This window comes from Cyprinus carpio, chromosome A13 (genome assembly GCF_018340385.1).
Source record: "Cyprinus carpio isolate SPL01 chromosome A13, ASM1834038v1, whole genome shotgun sequence".
In the NCBI taxonomy this organism is placed as follows: domain Eukaryota; kingdom Metazoa; phylum Chordata; class Actinopteri; order Cypriniformes; family Cyprinidae; genus Cyprinus; species Cyprinus carpio.
The window spans coordinates 15,698,244-15,719,706 of record NC_056584.1 but is presented as its reverse complement, the minus strand read 5'-3'; the positions used below and the strand labels follow the sequence as shown (position 1 = coordinate 15,719,706).

The 21,463-nt window shown below is 36.0% G+C and overlaps 1 protein-coding gene across 1 annotated transcript in view; it reads right to left on the bottom strand.

Annotated features, from left to right (window-relative positions):
* LOC109101229 (sodium/potassium/calcium exchanger 3-like) overlaps nt 1-21,463 on the bottom strand; it is a 68,654-nt gene that overhangs the window by 38,909 nt on the left and 8,282 nt on the right. The window contains exon 2 of the mRNA XM_042768960.1: nt 10,536-10,676. Within this exon, the coding sequence (XP_042624894.1) occupies nt 10,536-10,676 (141 nt within the window). The remainder of the gene's footprint in view (nt 1-10,535; nt 10,677-21,463) is intronic.

Genomic DNA, 21,463 nt, shown 5'->3' with positions numbered 1-21,463 from the left:
TTTGAGCTAATTCATGTGTGTGAACAATGTGTTTGTGTGCATTTAGTCCTGTCATTTTCAGTGGTAAACCCAATGCATTCAGACATCAAAGTGCTCAGATAGCGGGAAATAATATACAAGCAACATTCATGTCAGACTCAGATTCAGCTCTATTCCTTAAACATCTAGGAAAAAAATGCCATAACATTTGTAAGTCACTATCTGCTAAATGAAAAAAATTTAAAATGTAAATGTATAAAATCCCTTTTTGTTGATTCACTACACTATTAACCTTTTGATAACCTGCATAAAACACATTTTACAACAAAGCCTAAATAAATATATACCTGTACCAATATAAAAACTGCTTTGCATTATTTGCTTTAAAATATTGTGTTTGTATGTGCATCGTCTTCAATTCTGATTTTTATTACCTATTTTCCATACAAATCTACACAACTTTCCTCATGTGCGTACACACACACACACACACACACACACACACACACACACACACACACACACACACACACACACACACACACACACACACACACACACACACAGTCTTGCACATTCTGACCTTCTCTTCTACATGTGACAGAGCTCCTCGGGCCAGTGCATCCTCCTGAATCCACATTACCACTGTCCTCAGCCTGTCATACTGTCCGCAGGCTATTAGAGTTACATCACAACTCCACAATCAAACACGGACTATATATACACACACTCAACTTACATGCATGCATGCAATGGCTTCTGAAAATTGAGCATGGCCATCATAGGAATAAATGAATTTTTAAAATATATTCAAATAGAAAACAGCTTTAAATTGCAATAATATTTCATAATATTTGCTGTATTTTCGATAAAACAAATGCAGCCTTGGTGAGTATAAAATTATTCTTTAAAAAATAAAATAAAATAAAAAAAACTAATAATAATAATAAAAAAAAACATACCAACTCCAAATCACATTTTTTTAAATCATAATTATATCATAAGTATACATAAATATTACGTTTTAAACTTTGCTGCATAAATATCCCATATTTGAGGAGAAATATGCTTCAAGTTCTTGTGAAACTTGAAAAAAAGTGGCAAATATAACCATAAACTAACACTGAAAAGTGACACATTTAGGGATGAGAATATCATACAGACTTGCAAATTGACTAATCTGAGCAACATCATAGCCAAATGCTAACAATCATTAAAAACACCTTAACAACACCTTAGCAACAACATGGCAACAAATCCTAGCACCTTAACACCTAACACCTTAATAACCTAGCATCAAGCAATGAGTTTAACATGCACAATATTCATTTGGGATGTAGCAATTAGGAAGAGGATGATGACGACCATAATTTACAATGTTTTTATTAAATCGTTAAAAACTAATTTAGTCAAATTAAAAATATTTTATGACATGGCATCCATATGCTAGTAGTTAGCATTTTAGCATGAAAATATTGTGTATTTGTGAACTCACAGGCTGACGATAGGACGATATGACTATGGAGCATTTTGCCCAACACTAAACCGGATTCACAGGAAAAATCTAGTTAGTCACAGTGAAGAGGACAACAAACATCTGTTTGAGCGTGTCTAAAAGATCCAGGTTGAGCCACCAGGGAATGTCTCCTGAGAAAGCCTGTTTATTCTGAGTGGTGCGCTTTTACTTTGAGTTACTTGTTTGTCTGATGGTTGCTCAGAGTCAGCGAGAAAGAGAATGGGTTAGGTAAAACATGGAAACAAAAAAGCGTCTTAAGGGTTCTCTGCTCTGCGCTTGTGGATGGAGGAAGGTTGGTCCAAAGCATATGGCTTTAATGTTCTGAATGAACTGCACCCACAAATAGCACTCTTTATTTAAAAATCTGCACAGGATGCAATTTTCCATCTTGTAGATTGATAATTATTGTTAAAATTATGGTAAAATTGTACAATTTTGTTTTAATAAATACAAAAATAAACCACTTACAACTAAAATCAAAATGCTACAAATGAATTTACACATTACAACATTCAAATATAGATTATGCAAATGTTTATATTTGCTTAAGGTTACATTTTACAGAGTTATTAGATGATAAGTGTATTCAAGACTAAACTTAAGTGATTGTTAGATAATGACAAAAGATAATAGTAAAAATAGAAGCTCTAGTGGGCTCAGCATGAGATATATATATATATATATATATATATATATATATATATATATATATATATATATATATATATATATATATATATATATATATATATATATGATTAAGCAAGTATTTAATTGATCAAAAGTAACTGTAAACACATTAATAATGTAAATAAATTTGTATTTTTAAATAAATGCTGTTCTTTCAAATTTTCTATTCAACAAATAATACTGAAAATGTATCTTTTTCACAAAAAATACTAAGCAGCAACTGTTTTTAGCGTTGATAATAATAAAAATGTTTCTTGAGCACCAAATCAGCATTTTAGAATGATTTCTAATGATCATGTGACACTGAGAACTGGGGTAATGGCTGTAGAAAATCCAGCATTGCCATCACAACAATAAATTACATTTTACAATATATTAAAATAGAAAATGATTATTTTAAATTGTAATAATATTTCACAATATTAAAATTTTTATTGTATTTTTGATTAAATAAATGCACATTTGGTGAGAATAAGAAACTTCTTTCAAAACCATGAAAATAATTCCGACTCCAAACTATTGAACAGTAGTGTAAATTAAAAATAAAAAGTCTAATAATGGTCAATAACCAATATGCTATTTAGTGCATTCATAGTGTGTATTTCTGTAGAAGTGAGAAATAAAATGGAAAAACAGACAGGCAAACACAGAAACAGAGAGAAAGAGTGAGTGACAGTGCAAAAGAGAGAGACCAGCTGTGTTTATAACTGCAATATTGGCGTTTCGGTAAAGCGCACAGTAAGCACATATTCAGTGCTTTCTCTACTCTTGATTGAGCAAATGCAGCTCAAAAAGCCAGAGAAAGAGATCTGAAACTGAGTCTTTGAGGCGAGGGAGGTGTAAACTATAAACAAAGGACATTTAAGAGCACACAATTCGCTGTTCAGAAGGCATTGTCCAAATAACAAGTTCCTATGAGAACACTGACCGCTTCCATGTGTCTGCAGTGGACATGTAAAGGTTTGACAAGTATGCAGTTTTGCTTCATTAGAGGAACATGAATATGACTGACAAAAGAAAAAACTCTCTTTCCCACCACAAAATGTTCACTATTGAGGAGGATAAAGGCTTTTATTATTTGTAAGTCAGTTAATGTTGCAGCTTTCCACGAACAGCTGTGGAAAGTTCAAGTGGTAGAAAGTGGTTAAATGACCAAGCTGTGTGCCGCATGCTGAATGTTCATCTTTCATAATGTGCCATGTTTGTTTTCTATGTGTGTGTGTGTGTGTGTTTTGTAAATGTGTGTACAGTGTAGCCGCCTGCCTAACTACCCACGCAGCATCGCAACATGGGCATCCCACTGATTAATCACTGTTTTTTTTCTTTCTTTCCATCTCTATTCATTCCTGGTGTCCCTTCTCTGTCTCATGGCTTTTATGTGACTGTATTCCTTGCTGTTGTCTTTGTATCCTCTTTTCTGGCATGTTTAGACTTGTGTAATGTGACACTTTTATATTTATAATCAGACCCACAGTGTTCCTGAAAATTCTGTGGTTCTTCTGTGAAAATTAGTTTGAAAAATGTTTTTTGCCTATACAGTTAAAGTCACTGAGGTGTAATTCTTTTATTGAATGGGCAAAAACAATGAAACACATTCTTATAAATGTAGTTTGAATGGAGCTTAAACATAGTTCAGGCAGACCACGGCGTGACAGCTCATTCTAACTCCTCCCACTACAATTAAATAGAGACAGAGCGACACACGTCACAATCTGAAAACCATGCTCGCTTGCGTGTGGGGGGGGGGGGATAATCCAACCCTCTCCATTGATTTTGTTTTGCGGGAAGCTGCCTCCTTTCATTTCTGACTTATAACAAAAAACAGAACAATGTCTAAAAGCTGCTATGTGACAAAGTGTACAGTAAACAAGCTTAAACGTCCTACTTTTATTAAAAGAGGTAAAAGTCTTACCTCTCAGGTAGGTCTTTCAGGGTGTCTTGGAAGGGTGAGGTTTCAAAGTCAAAACTTCTTGCTACTGTGGTTCCTCAAGGCTCAGTGCTTGGACCTCTTCTCTTCTCCATCTACATGTCATCATTAGGATCTGTCATTCAGAAGCATGGCTTTTCTTATCACTGCTATGCTAATAACACTCAACTCTACTTCTCATTCCAACCAGATGATCCCACAGTAGCTGGTTGCATTGCAGCCTGTCTGAGAGACAATTCTAGCTGGATGAAGGACCATCACCTTCAACTCAACCTAGCTAAGACAGAACTGCTCATGGTCTCAGCCAACACAGCACTTCATCACAACATCTCTATACAGTTGGTTTCGTCAACAATAACTCCATCCAGGACAGCAAGGAACCTTGGAGTTGTGATCGATGATCAGTTCAGCTTCACAGACCATATTGCTACAATGGCCCTTATACAACATTAGGAAGATTGGACCCTTCCTATCAGAGCAGGCTGCACAACTCCTTGTCAAAGCTCTTGTTCTCTCCAGACTGGACTATTGTAATGCTCTCTTGGTGGGCCTTTCTGCATGTACTATCAAGCCTCTGCAACTGATCCAGAATGCAGTGAGAGTGGTCTTTAAAGAGCCGAAAAAAAGCTCACGTTACACCTCTCTTTATCAGTTTACACTGGCTACCAGTAGTTGCTCGCATCAAATTCAAGGTGCTGATGTTTGCCTACAAGACAACAACTGCCACTGCACCAATATACCTAAACTCGCTAGTTCAAACTTATGCTCCCTCCAGAAGCTTGTGCTTCTGCAAGTGAACGACACCTTGTGGTGCCATCCCAAAGAGGCACAAAATCACTCTCACGAACCTTTTCCTGTACTGTGCCCAGCTGGTGGAATGACCTCCCTATCTCAATTCAAACAGCTGAGTCTTTGGCCATATTTAAAAAATGTCTAGAGTCACATCTTTTTCGCTAGCACCTGATGAACTAATAATTGCACTTACATATTCTATTCTATTCTGTTCTATTCTATTTTATTCTATTAAAAAAAAACTTAGCTATGTGTACTGTGCTAGACTAACTGAGACTTGTCACAGCACTTGTATACTGTTGCTCTCTCGTTCGTCTGATAACTTCTATTGTTCTCCTCATTTGTAAGTCACTTTAGATAAAAGCGTCTGTTAAATTATTAAATGTAAATGTAAAAAAAAACAGAACTACGTTTTTATAAAGTGCAACGTAGTCATATTACTCTGAGAACTACACCCATTGGAGGGAAACATAATTGGCATCAGGAAACATTAATTATTGTTAACCACGTGAAATAATTATTTCACCACCCTATTTGAACCTGAGAGGAGGAGATATATTGAGAAACTGCATTTTATTTTGTATGTTTCCTGTCGCACAGACAAATATTAAGTCAGCTTTGAGTTCTGTCGGACAGACGCATTAAGACAGCTTTCAGTCCCTAGTCTGTCACACAGACACATGTTAAGACGGCTTTTAGTCACTATACTAGTTCATCACAAACATTCACACCTACACAGAACAGTTTTTAAACGGATGAAGGGATTTGTTCCCTGCCAAATTTCGCTTCAGATTTAGTTTAGTGATCTTGAACTCACAATTCACTGCATCGACCAGTATAAGCAACTTGATTGGAAGTGACTTCAGAACAGTTCAGTCAAGAACAGCCTTCCCTACATGAAGAAGTGTGACATCAGTAAGATCAAGCATCTTCATCACATCTGAATGTACTTCATTCTCCATTCATCTGAATGGGTCTTCATAAGCTAAGCTAAGTTTTCCTTTTATGCTCATACTTAAAAGTTATAAGGGTTATTGGCAACGTGCTTGTTGGAACATATACAGTTTAGCAAATTGTGTTTATCATTGGAACATTCTCGTTGTTTGTCAAAGCTGTTTTTAGGAATCATGCTGTTGATCAAAGTTTTTGTGTATTACTGGAAACATACTTGTTGCTCAGGCTTTTGATTATTAGCAATTGCCTGCAGTTAAGGAGACAACGATCTCTTATCTTCAAGTAAGTTAACTGTTATACTCCATTTTGTTGGGGATTCATTACCCGAGAACTGTATCGCCGATTATAATTTAAATATGCATTCTCCGCTGTGCTGAGACAAGAGAGCATCCTCAAAAGTTAAGATTGGACAGAGAATCAGTAGCTGCGCTCCCTGATTGATCTTAGAATTGAACAATTGAACTCACTGAGGTTTGCTTGTGGACCGCTCAGAATCTGAACCCTTCAGAGCAAAGCCTGCCACCAAAATAATGTTCAGGACCTCTACAATCAAACAGAGTGATCCTGACTGAAATAAAGATAAATTAAGTCATATAGGTTTGGAATGACATAAGGGTGAGTAAATGATGACAGAATTTTCATTTTTGGGTAAATCAGTGTTTTTCATTAGTTTTAGTTTTTATTTATAGTATGTATAGTTTAGTTATTTTAGTACTCCAGTTGAAACTGGAAATGTTGAAAATGTATTTTGTTTTATTTCTGTTAATTATTATTTTATTTTAAGCAATGTTTTTTTTATGGTTTTAGTTTTAATTTTAGTTAATAACCCATGGGTGAACTATGGCTATAACAACACTAAGTATTTTAGATGATTCATAGAACTTTCATGTGTCTACCCAACAGAAATGTAGAAAGAAAATGTTTGGCTGAGCACTAAAAAGATAAAAACCATACTCCTCATGACATCAGCATGGCAACCACAAAGAGAAAATAGACAGGTGAAAAAAAAGATAAGAGCAGGCATTTTAATCATCTGCCCGAGCCTCCATGTGTAGTCACATTTTATCTGAGCAGTCCTACACACTCTCTCTGCCGTAAGTCTAATGTATTCGCTCAGCTCTCAAAGGTCAGGTCACATGACTCATCTGCTAGCCAAATGTCCAACTGCGTACATAGAAATACAAAAACAGTAGCACACTTCAGTTAGAGGAAGTGAACACAATATAATAAGATGAATGATGATGATGGCAGAGCAGCTTTGTCACAGCAGGACATGGCAAATGCAAACACTTTAACAGCGATTTGATTTTATAGGTTAACCATAATTGTTTAGATCAATCATTTTTTTTTATTAAATGTCTATACTGAACTATTTAATCTGAATCAATGAAATTGTCAAAAAAGTGGGTAAACATTTTGGGTAAAGTTAATTTTTGATATTGGTTCAAAGCTTATAATCCATTATCATGGCTTCCAGTCAGTCACTGTTATTGCCTGAGCAACATTAAATGCAGTGTGACAGACAATATGAGTTGCTGGATGAAGAGATAATTAACAGCTCATTAGCTCCAGTAATCAAGCGAACGACGGGTTGCCTGATTATTTTGATGCATTTGTGAATATTCAGAAAGTGCGAGGAGGATCTGTGCACAGGCAGGACTCCTAAAGATTCACGGGAGAACACAAGAAAAATTCAATTACTACACATACACTAAGTATGAAAGAATGCTGAGAGAGGGAGTTTCTGCCTGCAAAGCCCAATAAAACGAAAGAAAGAGACAGCTTACATTCTCAGGAATAAAATAATTATAATTTATTAAATAATTATTAAATATTATGATAGTTAAAACATTTATTAAAATATTACTATTTATTTGAAGAAAATACAGTAAAAAAAGAAAATACAATTTAATAAAATACAGTGCTTTCAGATTAAAAATATATTATACAATATTTCTTGTTACGGCAAAGATGAATTTGTAGTTTTACAGTTTCCAGTGTCACATGATCTTTCAGAAATCATTCTAATATGCTGATTTGGCACAAGAAACATTTCTTAATATGATAAATATTGAAAACAGTTGTGCTCTTAATAATTTGGTGGAAACCATGATCAGGATTCTTTGATGAACAAAGTTCAAAAAGAAAGTTCAATAGAAATTCCAAATATAATTGTTAAATAAATGGTGAAAATCCAGGTTTGAATATCAGGATATGAGCCAGACTTATTCTCTAGTGTAATGTGTTGACATCTAGATGTATTAAAGAAAGAATAGTTTTTAACAGTAGAGTAAGGAAACCCCTTAACCTGTGCCAAGGCGCCAGGCTGGTGTTGGAGACGGGTGGGGGAGCGGGCATCTGGACACGAGCGAGAGCTTAAGAGCACAGCTCACTCTTTAACGGCGAGATCAAGGAGATGCTTGGCAAGAAACACAGCCTCCTAAAACACCAGGAACCCACTTGGAAACATTCACCCAAATCCACCCACCAAAAAAAAAAAAAAAACACAAACAAAAGCAGGCAGGCCACGCTGTGTTACGGACGCAAAGCTGCTCAGTTTACACCTCCTAACAGCAGAGCCGGGTCGTTACACACTGAGCTCACTGCAAATACAATGGCTCCCCATGGAAACTGACCTCCTGCTCTGTTTCATTTCTGGACAGATGTCAAATCATAAGTTTGTTCTATCTCATCATCCATAAGACTTGACATTCCTCTGTATTCACTGCAGATGAAGTGTTCCCCTCAAGCCTAAAACACTCCCCTTTTTTACTTGAACCACATATAAAGCATTAAAGTCATGCCAACACATATAAAATAACAATATTTATGAAATACAGTCGCCCCAAAGTATTTGCACACTCAAGCCTCATTTAAAAATATATGCATTATTTCACTGCATTAGAAACCAAATATCAAGCTGAGTAGCTTCTCCAAACAAATAACAATAAAGTAATTTCCACAATTAACTTTACTTTTACTTTTTTGTCACTTTTCTATTTTTTTTTTAATTGTCTCAATTTTGAATATACACTAATGTTCAAAAGTTTGAGGTCAGCAAGATTTTTTAAAATAAATTAATACTTTTATTCAACAAAGACTTTAAGACTTTATGTTCTTTTAAACATACTATTTATCAACAAATCCTGGAAAAAAAGTATTTTTGCAAAAAAATATCAAGCAGGACTACTGTTCTCAACATTGATAATAATAAGAAATGTTTCTTGAGCACCAAATCAGCATATTAGAATGATTTCTGAAGGATCGTGAGACTCTGAAGAATGGAGCAATGACTGCTGAAAAATTTAGCTTTGCCAACACAGGAATTCATTATATTTAAAGATATATTAAAATAGAAAATAGTTATTACAAATTAAAATTAAAACAATATTTCAAAACTTGTTCATAACATTACTGTATTAACATACTGCATTATTTTTTTTGTTCAACACTGTCCAAATACTTTTTGGTGCCACTATTTAAAAGTTCCATGTATGAAGTTCCTGAGCAGCAAACAAACTGAGCAGTGAAGTGGAATCAGATACTAACAGTGGGCTGTAGTAGATCCTGTCTACAGCAAACACATTGCAGGGGGAAAGAGGAGAGCTTTGAAAGAAGAGGGAGATGGTCAATCAATAGACCCACACAGTATCGATGACCCCTTTGTTCATCCTCGCCTCTCCCTCAGACCTGTTCTAATTGGTCTCTTTACAATATTCAAGAGTGTGGAGCATGATGTAGCCTAGTGCATGGAATTACACAGAGGATCTACACCAACTGTGCAAATAATTATGAGGAAATAATGAGGAACAGATTGGAAATGTCACATTGTCTGCATTTCAATTAATACTAATTCTGTCAGAAATTAAAAGTGGGTGTGAATGTGTTTACCATGAGATCTTGTACAGACATTAACCAAATTCAAAATCAAACTCAGTCATAGCAGCTGATAGAGTTGTGTTCTGCTGACTTTTCTTAGAGCACCAATATTTTTTATAAGCCTTAATCTCTTCTTTAGGTGACCTACTGTATCTGGTCTTCACCTTGGCCAGAAATCCGCTGTTAACCTTTGAACTGGTCACTGCTCATGGATCTCTATGGTTTGAAATACACATGTTCTCTAGCCAGGGAGCCCCAAGAGAAACACACTCATAAGCAACAAAAGAGTTAGTGTAAAAGAGAGTAGGGTGTCTGACTACACTCATAAGCAACAAAAGAGAGTTTTGGGGGGGGGGGGACCCGCCCCGCGACTAACACCTATGTGGACTCATAAACCAGAGGAGAACAAATAAAACACATGATCTGACTTACTGATGACAAGAGAGTCCTGATACAGGACTAACACCTATGTGGACTCATAAACCAGAGGAGAACAAATAAAACACATGAGGATATTTCATTTTAGAAAACATCACTTGATCTTAAAGTTCATAGAACCTAGTTTATAATCCCATTATGGAATTCTACCCTCAAAAAACTGATTTTCAGAAGTGAAATATAGCATGAGTTCTTGCTTAATAATCAAATTGAGGTGTTGTTTCCATTGTGACATTACTCATCTGTCATGCTAAGTTCCTTACAAACAACAATAATTGTCCTGTTTCATCTGTGCTATTGAACCAAAAAAGCTGGTATGTTGTGTGAGGTTTTATGTGTGTGTTGTGCTAAACTTCTTACCAGGCGGTGTGCAGTTCTTTTCAGCATTGGGCCCAACCTGCACCTCATCAGTATAGTTGCTGTCAATGTCAAATTCCTGCAGCAGCCTGCGACTCTCCCACCTCTCACTATCTTCAGCTGAGAGACTGGAGATGCCATAACCTGTAAAACACATGGAAAAATCATTTCCATTAATCATGGCAAGATTTACCTAAAGCAGATTTATTTGGGTTGCAAAAGATATGACAGATTCTCATATTTGACACAAGGGGCCCACTTTCAAAACAGAAATAAATACCCAAATTAAAATAATTATATGACAGAATATGTGTGAAGTATTACCTAAAAAATATTTAGTACTTTCTATTAAGTAGGTACTTCTTGCCTCTAATCTGCCAATATAATTTACACTACCGTTTGGGATTGGTAAGATTTATTTATGTTTATTTTTTTGAAAGAAAACTCTTATTTTCATGCATTTATTAGATCAAAAATATAGTAATACAGTATTGTGAAATATTATTACAATTTAAAATAACATTTTTCTATTTTAATATAATATATGATATTAAATAATATATTATTATAATTATGATATTATATAATATATTGTCATTTATTATAGTAATGGGAAAATTTCATCAGCCATTTCAAATGCTGAGTGATATCCATGCTGGCTGTGTAGACAAGCATTTTTCTGGGGTTCACTTAAACTTATAGCAAAAAACTACAGTATAAAAAAGAATGCAGATCAGTTTGTATACTGAATGTAATTTGGACAGCACAAATTCATAACACATGTTCAAATGGAAAAGACAGAGACAGTATTTTAGTCGGTCACTGTGACAGTCATTCACATTTATTAAGTAGTCACTTTTATCCACAGACATCCGACAGACACACTTGATGTGTGTAGATCTGACACTCACAACCAAACTGAGTTGAGATGGCTGAAAAACATCTGCTTTTCTTAACATATAAAAATGACTGATGGCCACTGGTAATGTATTGGCTTTAAATGTCATAGTGTGAATTGCAAACTTGTTCCCAATCTATTATTATCCAGAGTTATAATACAAACTAAAATTCTCAACACAGTTGAGACTCACAGTCGCGGATCTAAGTTAGGCTCATCACAGTGTTGTTTTGGACAGGTTTGACCTGTCCAGCCCAGTATTACTGTGTGATATCTCCTGTTCACACTGCATTCACAGGGACATAGAGAGTTGAAATGTGTTACATACTGTTAAACTCTAACAGGCTCCACTTCTCATTTGCGTTACTGTGAGCAGCAGAGCCCCGGCAGTCTGCTGGCAAATATTCATGAGGGCCGTCTGTGGTGCGGAGTGAAGCAGAGGCGTAATAAAAGTGACATCACGCGGCGAATGCTCCTGCGGCAGTGCCTCTGTCCGGGCTTGTCTGGGCTGGGAGGGGGTGATTATTCTGGTAGTACTGTCATCTGGGTCGCTCTGTCCTAAAGCGCCTTTGCCCTTACTCCACTCTGCTCAACCGTCTTCCTGCGCTACTCTTTTCAGAGCGCCGGCCCCCATTTTCCTTTCTAGTCACTATAAATAAACCTTTATATTTATAAAAAAATATATATATAATAATAAAAATAGCACTCACGATAGGGCTTGGGGGCTACATGGTGCATTATGCCGTGACGCATTTTGACATTGTGATGTGACGCAAACGGCGATACAGAACTGGGATATGGTTGTTAGGAGAGCGTCAGAACACCCTGTTCTTCTTCTGCACTGATAGGAAACTTGAGTTTGTCTTCATCAACAAAAAGACAAAAAAAGAAAAAAACTGATCCAAGCACTGACATTCCTAGTGGAAAATGTTTAATAATTCATCGTCCCCTGAGATGTCAAAAGAATCATGTAGTGAAGCAAAGACGGTTGTGACAGTTTTGGAAAATGTGACACCTTAGCGTCTTCCTCATAGTAAAGAGACAGTAGCGATCTGTCCAGGACATTAGAGGTGAGCAAGCAAAGCACAAAACTGAGCCACACAGACACTTCATTGGTATATGATCCCTCCATCTTTCAGAGGGGAATTCATTGCGCCGTTTATTTGAACACGCTGTCTCTGTTTTTTAGCACCCAATTCACTAAAGGAATTATGTAAATTAGGTAGCAGCACAATTGTGCTCACAAACTCTATGCTGAATGCAATTTGCACACTGCAATTCTTGTTTTTGCAGGCCAGTTCTGAGTGTTAGGTTGCAGAGGATGCAGCAGGCTAGGGCTAGAGTCCCTTTGAGGCTAGTCTGTCAAAGTCCCTTTCGAGGAAAGTCATTTCACTCTGCTGCCATAACTGCAATGCCTCTGGGCAGCTGTTTCGGGCATGCAAGAATAAATCTATTTGCCAAATTCACATGTAAATAATGTATTTCAAATCAGCTACAACATTTGGCATGAACTATCCCATAAATGTTATTTATTAAGCTCAAATAGCATTTAAAAATGCATATTTCAAGTTGGTTCAGCCATTGCGCATGTGCAGTCCCAAGCGTGTGGCTCAGGACACTGACTGTTTCTATGGGAACTGGAGTTTCTAACAGCAGCTGCAGTAATGCAATGACTTTACCAGTTGGAGACTGCCTCTTTTTTTTTATTTTTTTAGAAGGCAGAACTTATTCTGATGTATTGCACACTTTTTCCTATTACTAGTAATATTAGTAAATCTTGGTAAATACATGATCTTTACATGTTGGTCATCGTCTACAGGTATTAGTAGATTGCCTGTAACTGAATGGTGAAAACCAACCATATTGTTTCATTATTTCAAATCAGCAATAAAATGGTACCATAAAGGAATCTAAATGCTGAAATTTATAATGCTCAATGATTGGTAAAAATTTGCTTACACATCTGTGTACATCTGTATAAATGCTCTTCTCCATCATTCTAATTTTGGTTAAATGTCAAATATGGTACAACCCAATTTAAAACCTAGTTAAACTGGACTGTAGGTGGTTAGTGAATAAGGTGCTGTTGTGCTGTTTTTGCACAGTAAAGTGCCCCAAATGTTTAGTGAGTCTTTATTTCTCACTCTCCAGGGCTAAAACACAACTAATTGGCTAAGTAATTAACCATGTAGTTTCCATCCTCTAACGCATGTTAAAGAGGAAAGTAGCAGCTCCATTAGAGTGAGCATAGCACAGGTTCAATGTGCCAGCTTCATTGGAAATATTGTGCTTTTTTCTGACATGCTGCACATAAATGGCATTACCTGTGTAGCGAGCCAGAATGCACACTGCACACACACATGCGGGAGGAGGCAGGAAGTTACTATGGAGATGTGATGTAACCGCAGGGACCAGAGGAGAACAGTGACGACATCACGCTCAGATGAACACGGCTAATCGCACACAGAAAACACATCAGTACATTTGCAGAGGATTAAAAAAAAAGAAACCACGTGAAATAAACAATAAACTAATGATAAGGCACAAACTCAATCTCCTAAAAAAAGAATATTGCTTTTACATTTAATTTTACATTAAGTGTCATTGGATGCAAATAACTGTAATTCTCCTTAAACATTTATATTAACAGAAGAAGGTCTGAGATACTCCACAGAAGTATTTTAGACATTTCTAAGTAATGAATGTAAAAAGTCTCGGCATGCAGCTGCACCAGAGAGCCCAACGCACCTCTGCGAGAGACCCCATTAAAGAGACAGTCCCTCAGTGAGATTGAAAATGCACATGTGGTAATTTATGGATTGTTATCCTAGTGGTATAAAAATGCATAACTTGTAACAACCAAGCTTCACACACCTTTTGACCAAAGTCAGCTCTCATGATTTTGAGCTGTTTGAGTTTGAGATTATTATATAAGGATTAAAAATAAATAAATATATAAATACATATTTCAGTCAAAGGCTAAATAAAAACTTGTTATTTAAAGTTTCTGTTTTCTATTTAATAGAATCTAAAATGTAATTTATTCCTGTGATGGCAAAGCTAAACTGCTTAATATTTTTGTGGAAATTATTTATGGAATTCTTTGCAGTGATTGTTTTTTCAGGATTATTTGATTTCAGGATTAACATTTATTTGAAAAAGAATTCCTGAATAACAGGATAGCACATTTGCACCATCACCTTAATCACCTTTATTATAAAATGTACAAAGAAAAAAAAAACAATAATGACCATTTCCAAAACTACATATAACATATTACATAACCAGGTTCTTCCCCCCGTTTGTTATATCTACAAAGACAACATGGTGCATGCCATAAAGCAAAAAGCCTCTAGCATGATGTTAAATGACCAAACCCCAGAGATAAACATGCCTTAAATGCTCAGAGTTTTACAATAAAACAGCATTAAAATTTAGCTGAAAGACAAGGACGCATAATGGCAAAGGACCTCACCCTACAAAGAAAGAGCCGTAGGTTTTTGTCGTGATGTTCACGTTAGTTCACAGAGAGCAAACATGACTGAGACAGATTATGCAACTTTACTCTTTTTACTGCAGTGCTATTTCAGGGGTCGCTGTTTGCAGATACAAAATTATCTTGAATGAGGTCAAATTACAAAATAAACTATAAATTAATGGAAAAGTAAGACAACTTTAGTGTCACTCCATGCAACTGTCATCCAACAATAATGCTCATTAAAGATTTACTCAAATATGATACTGTAATGGGCAGCATCATTAATGGAAAGGGTCTTATTTACTTCTCAGTAGTATTGCACTCACTTCTAAGTAATGAATAACAAGGCCTCTATATGCCCCAAAGAAAGCCACAGAAAGCACTGATCATCTTTCCCAAGAGTCCTCCATTATTTGCCAAGTACCAAAAGATATTTACCTGCAATATACCTGCAATATCACACTAATTTAGTTAACTGAAGTTCCTCACTTAAGCATACACTGGTCACCTTATAGGTGAAGTGTTTAATATTTGCGCAACTAGTTGCACATAACAGAATTGCAAACAAAACATTTTTTGGACAAACCGTTTATACCATCTCAAATTCACACCGTTGGATGAACCAATGATGTTAGCTATGTTTTACTTTACTTTTACTGGTTATGATCTACAAAGAAAGCCTGTCACTCACAGTGTTATTTCTAAGAAGAAAGCTTGCAGATGCTTGTACTATATACTTTGAACACTGTCAAAGAGAAAATAGATTGCTTTATCTAGCCACATCTGCAGCACATCACCTGAGGACCTGTCCCATAGAAGACTGTCCCAGATAGCAGCTGTTGCGAAGAGGAACTACACAGGAAATTCTATCCTATAGATTCAGAGTGCCCTGACACATCTGACCCCATACTGTCAAAATGGATAAATATAATACTGCATACTTCCACTCTGCCAAAACCGTAATTATCTAGTTTATCTTCATTAGGCGAAAACTTGAATATGGCACAGTACTAGTCAAACAAAGTTAGAGAGAGAGGAGAGGTACAAACAAATCAGAAGAGAAAAGGAAGGTTGAAGTTAAAGTGTTTTGGAAACACTGTATTAAATTCGTGACGTTACAGAAAGCGAACATCTGCTTGGATGGGAAACAGGGACCCCAAGGGACCACTAGGAAGTCAGCAGAAAATATCAGATCTATCTATACATAAGAAATGAGTCCTACAAATTCTGCTTTATCTATCTATCTATCTATCTATCTATCTATCTATCTATCTATCTATCTATCTATCTATCTATCTATCTATCTATCTATCTATCATTTAAGAAAAAGATCCTTATAATATGTAATAACTATTTCTTTTGGATTTAATAAAATGACAATATAAATTCAATTTTTATTAGTGTTGTCTTTATAAAATCAAACTGTTCTTTTAAAAGGAAGGCAATATTTTGCAAGGGGAAAGGTGAATAGAGAATCAATACATATAAAGGAAATAAACTCCATGTGGGATTTCTTGATTCTTGAAGGTATTGGAGATAGAAGTGGGTCTCAGGAAAAGCATGGGAACCTCCTTGTCTGTGAATTGTACACTATAGTTAATGATCAGACTATTGGGTGAATGATTAAACAAACTATCAGAAGTGAATCTATGGTGGTTATATATAAAGTCAGTGATTGGGTATCAGTAATGGCTCGTTTGTGGATGTGACAGGCCATTAATAGTCTCATTAGTGACTGCTGGCGGTGCGGCTCCTGCTGTGCATGTCTGCTGTCAGCCAGAAGAGCTGGACAAAATCCCCATCTCCACCAATCAGTCTTCAAAGGACTTGAGGGGCAGTCAGGAAGCTTTGAGGCTCTGGGCAAACCAGTGAGAGGGGCGTCACTCAGTGTAGCTTCACTACTAAATCATATTAAATGGTTACTAAATCACAAAAATGCACATTGATATTTGTCTACAGTAATGAAAGCTCTCAGTGGTCGACTAGTCAAGTTAAGCAATGAGGCTGACTAATTTAGCCATATTTTTTATATTTTTATTTTTATTTTTTAGCAACCAAAACCAGCATAATTAAAGTTATGAACAGTTAAACAGTTTCGAATATTAAGATAAACTCAGAAAATAGTTTTACACATTAATAAACATTGCTTACACTTCAGCATTTAAAATTTCATTTATATTATCAAAAACAAAACTTCACCAATTAATTTTATTAAAAATGACTAAGATCACAAATAATGTTAATAAACTGCCACAGTTAGGTTGTCAATCAAACTCTATAGGACAAATTGCACAACATCGTCATATCCATCATACTTACTTTAACCATGTAATTTTATCTTAAATCCCCACATTTCAAGTGCCATGTTGTGAAGCAATAACAAGTATTTACCAGCTTCATGCACTGTTCGGGCCTATTCTTGCACACCATTTTTTCCTCATCTTAGAGATTTACTGAAGGTTGTTGAGGTAAGATTAGTCAGATGACACATCCTTCCTTCTAACTTAACAAGATGAACAGTCCCAGATGATGAAAAGCAGTCCTACTGACATTGCATCGAATTTTGTCTTGCTTACAAACTTTATCTTGGTGGCACTGGACCACAAAATCTCTTCCTACATCACAGCTCAGACATAGCTCTTTTGGGGTAATGGCTTGTTTTGGCCACCCTCCCATTCACCTTGGGACAATCACAGATTCCACCAACTCGACCAAAACAGATATCTCTTGTCAGTACTCTCTTCCTCAGCAGGTTACATTACAAACCAACATACCACCTTCAAATATGTTTCAACTGCAGCTTTATGTAATCAGACAGAATATCAAATAAGGGCTTATATAAATTCAAAGCAGTCAAAAGATTAAAGGTTTAGAACTCATTATTCTTTCATAGTGGATTTTAATATCTTAAGCACATTTGTCTTTTTTTTACAGAGCAGAAATGCTTATTTGAATGAAAGGTAATCCTGTGTTAAAAGTAATGAGCTTAGCTTCTCATATCCTTACTCAGAATTTACACTACACTGCATGGTAGTCAGCTCACGTTTGATCTAAATCAGACAATTAAAAAGCTAATCAGTTCTTCTTCCCCTCTTAGCACAGGTAAAAGGCTATCTGAATGTGCTAGCACTCACAGCGTGCACTGGGTTGGGTTCCATGCTAATTGCTGACAGTGGAGCAGTTTAGCTATTTGAAATGTGCTATATCATCACTCAGAACACTTAAAACTCAGATTACAGCAACACTTTGTTGACACAGACGAAAAGTCATTGTTCAACTATCATACAGAGTGGCACTGGACACCCCTGATATCTGATTGGCCACACGGGGTGCCATCCCAAAAATGTAATATGATACTACTATGATGCTTAACAGTAGGGTGCCCTGTATAGTTTAGTTTAGAAAAATTGATAAAACTTAATCACACTTAATCACAAGCTTGTTAATTATTTCTGAATAATTCTCACACCAGGCTGAACACAAAAGTTGGCAGCCCTGTTTGAAGTAAGCTGAAGTTTTAGGTTTCCTGAACAACATTTAAAAAATTCACTTAAAGTTAATGTTAGATATTTTGCTCCAACCGCTGGTTAATCAGATGATAGAAATAAGAGAAATAAGTTCCAATAAACTAACATTTGAATTTATGGAATGTAAAGATAATGTGGGGAAGTAATCAGCAATCGTAGGATTTATTCATGCTTTTTTATGCTAGTTTCGAGTTATACACTGATTTTCTGTCATGGTCTATGGACCCCATGAATTAGCCTTGGCTACCCCATATATAAAACTCTAGCTCTGCCACTGTTATCATAATGTCAAATATTTTGAAAGATATGAAAAGCAGCATATTATAGGTTGCAATGTCAACAAATTCAATCGAATACTCAACAATGACATGAACTTAATCAGTTTTATCTTGTTCTCCAGAAAAAAAAAAAAAAAAAAAAAAAAAAAAAGTTAATACAGGCTTTTAAGGATGTTTGGGAAAAAATAATACAAATAATAAGAAGAAATGTTTCATGAGCAGCAAATAAGCATTTTTCTGAAGGATCATGTGACTCTCACGACTGGAGTAATGGCTGCTGAAAATTCAGCTTTGCATCACAGGAATAAATTACCATTGTCCATTGAAATGCAGGCTACTACAGTTAAAACAGGAACATACATAATCTAATAAGAACTATGGATAGATACTTCAACAAATGTTTAAATGGTTCTCTATTCCATAACACTTGCAATAAAAAATGGATAAAGACAGTAAACATGGGAACAACTTCTCAGTCTGTCTCTCTCTGCCTGGTTTAACTCTAATTTAAACAGATGGAACCTCATCTCACAACTCACAGCACCAAATAGGGGCTGCTGCACACAGACAATCAGGCTAAAGGTTTCCACCCTCACGGTTAATATCTCCCACTCTGAAAAACATCAACATACTAGCGTCTGTAATGTACGGAGCCCCGCACATGACATGCAAGAAAAAATAAATAAATCGTGCGCACGATTTGCTAATTCGTTCCCTCAATGTACTAAAACATGCACACGATTACTATTGCGTTCCCTCGATTTACTATTTCGTTCACTCGATTTGCTAAATCGTGCGCACAAATTAGCAAATCGTGCGAACGAATTAGTAAATCGTGCGCACAATTTAGCAAATCGCGCGAACGAATTAGTAAATCGTGCGCACAATTTATAAATCGAGTGAACGAAATAGTAAATCGAGGGAACGCAATAGTGATCATGTTTTAGTACATTGAGGGAACGAATTAGTAAATCGTGTGCACGATTTAGCCTACTATTTTTTCCTGCATGCCATGTGCGGGGCTCCGTAGTAATGTGAACTGAAGAACATATTGTTTTCAGTACGTAACATTTCTGGCAGGTCATCCCGGTTTGCAGAGTGCCCATACAACATGCTTGTCCTTGCTACATTACAATGTGTGGCTGGTTTTCATCTCCATACGTCTAAAATATTTCAAACATCTGTGTGCAATCCATCTGCTCGCTTACTGGCTGGCCAGAGCCTCTCTAGGAGATGTTCAGTGGTCTTGCTGTGTTCTGGCGAACTGTGTGTTGCATTTGATTTACTCGGTCAGAGCGGTTTTGGCTTTAGCAAACTCCATAAACAGATGCAATGCAGGGCCTGAGCTGCTCTTACCGCAGCACAAACATAAAGAAGGTGGAGTGTAGGGGCATCATAAATCACACCTCTAATGAGGACATTTAGAGCATGCTTTATAAAAAGTTGAGTTAGGTATGTAGGGCACCCCCTCCTCCCTGAATTAATGACCTGCGCTACACGTGAGGGCAGCGGCAGGAGAGGCATGTGGAGGGATTCAGGAGGAGCCGGCAGATAGAAAACCCCTTGCTGTTTTTCTCTCTCCATCGCCTTTTCACCTCGTCATGCGCTCCAGGGTGGCATCTGCCTCCGTCCTGACTAAATTGTCTTGTGTATTCCAAAATAGACCGCTAGCCTAAAATAAAACCATTGTATTAATTAGGGACGTTCTATTGGGGGATTCAGTACTTTTTGTTAATTACTGAGAAACTACTGAGAATTTTTCTCTCTGGTTATTCAAGAAACTAACAAACTGTCCAAATTAAATACAACTATTACTATATTTACTTTACAAAAACATTACAGGAGTAAAATAGGTTGCTATTTGGATTTCACATTGATATGATTTTAAATCATGCTTAAGAAGAGATCTTTGTGATTATTACACATAAGATCATTATCCTTACAATCTTTAATTAAATAAATATATTACATTTAAGATGATAACTTGCTCTTCAGCTCTAAAATGACTTTCCCTTTCTGCTAATGCCACTGAGGCTGCAAATTTTACTGGATAATGCTAATCAAACTAGCAATTTGGCCATTATTTGATCAAACTCACATTCAGGTCTTGCTCTATTCTGGTATGTAACGTTGCATTTTCACGATACAATCAATTCACAACCACTAAAAGTCCTGCTGTACATTTTTACTTCCTAAATAGCCTTTCACTAGGAAATAAGTCACATTACAGAAGTAAAATTAGGGCTGCACAACTAATCGACTTTCTAATCGTGATTAAAATTACAGATCCCACAATTACATAATCGTTCAAAGCAGCAATTAATCGTTCAAAGTCCACTTATGTTATTCTATGTGATTAAGATGTTCTTTTTCTTTCTACAGGTTATCTTACATGTTTTCAATTGTTTTAATTTTAGTTTTAGTATAACATTATAATACCATGGATATTTTTACTTTTTTATTTAAAGAAGAAACCAATCCAATGTATAGTCGATATTTGAGGCTATAGGCATAGAAAAGCAATAAAAGTTTTTTTCTGTTAGAGTGTCTTCAGCTTGTTTATTTTCATATAAAAGGCATGCAGTTACTTCAAACTATTGTATAAACATCATTCAATGTAAATTGTGCTAATTGTAATTAATAACGGCAATTGCAATTTCAAGGTAATAACTGGCAATTATGATTTTCGTAAAAATAATCATAAAAAAATAAAATAAAAAAATGGTGACAGTGCTGCTCAACATGTCGAG